At 37.5% G+C, this 1,151-nt stretch overlaps 1 protein-coding gene across 1 annotated transcript; it reads right to left on the bottom strand.

Annotated features, from left to right (window-relative positions):
* Nucleotides 1-267: 267 nt before the first annotated feature.
* Nucleotides 268-885, bottom strand: NAEGRDRAFT_55023 (uncharacterized protein; the record flags this gene model as incomplete). The annotated part of the gene is made up of 1 exon (XM_002667932.1): nucleotides 268-885. The coding sequence occupies one exon, from the start codon at nucleotides 883-885 to the stop codon at nucleotides 268-270; it is 618 nt and encodes a 205-aa protein (XP_002667978.1).
* Between the last annotated feature and the right edge of the window lie 266 nt (nucleotides 886-1,151).

The raw sequence follows: 1,151 nt of genomic DNA on the forward strand, positions 1-1,151 counted from the left end.
TTTGTGTACAACACATTGGGCAGGTTGAATGTAGCTATGGCTGATGTGGAAGGAAGCAAAGGGAGAACTCTCCTCTGGTGGTACTGATGAAGGTTGTTAGCAGGGTGGTGATGAAATCATGGGTGATTGTTGTTTGTTGTTTTTTTTGTTGAATATTTAACGGTCATAACATTCAACTTTCAGCGGTAACATATTTGTTGGTGGTGAAAAAACTCAAATGCAGTGGCCAGGATTTGTTGGGACGATCTTACAGTGAGGTTGGGTGGGTCAAAAAGTGAGGGTTGTAATTATGACAATCTTCCTATTGTTATTCGAAAGTTGTTGAGCCAATCCATTAAAAAGAAGTGGAAAGTGAATGTTTGGAAGTTGAACATTCACCCAAGTAAATCCAGTAAATCCATTTCCATTTGAATTCATTGAGAAATGATTAATAGACGCATTATTGAATTGTTGTAAATGTGGTTGAACAATTAGGGATTGATTTTGGGGATGTCGCACCACTTGACCATTATTAATCGGTACATGATTCATCACTCTTTCATTTTGATTATTATTTCTTATAGGATTTATGTTTGCTTGCTGATTATTTCTAATAACATTTTCATTCTGTTGTGGTTGATAGATAGTTTGATTTCTTGGTGGAGTATTATTCTGTTGTGTCTGTCGTGGTGGAGTTACATTCATCCTATTTCGTGGTGGACTATTAGTCTGTATCTGTCGTGTCTGTTGTGTCTGTTGTGGTGCTTGTGGACCTATTGGTGGTTGTGGTTGACCATTCACTTGAGCCTCCTCATTTTCAGAGCCATTCTCTTGTCCATTTTCAACTCCAAATCTTTCCTGCAACTCCCTTGCTTTTCTATTAATTTTCAAATAGAAATTCTCCATCAAGTATGGAACATAATGTTGCCTGCAATGTTTCCAACTTTTTTCCTGAATATTTTCAATGAACTTCAACACCAAATTATCAATGAATGGAATGAGCTGGTTCTCGGTAATTAAACGAGGAAGAGAAGGTTCTGAGAAAACTCTACGATTCTCCTCAGCAATGAAACATTTTACAATGTGAATTTTCTGGTATAGAGTAATGTGATGGTCGCAGTGGATATCGTTATAGTGACAGGATGGACATCGGCTAGAGGAGAGATGAGGTA

Source organism: Naegleria gruberi, assembly GCF_000004985.1.
Source record: "Naegleria gruberi genomic scaffold NAEGRscaffold_1391, whole genome shotgun sequence".
Taxonomy (NCBI): Eukaryota; Heterolobosea; class Eutetramitea; order Acrasida; family Naegleriidae; genus Naegleria; species Naegleria gruberi.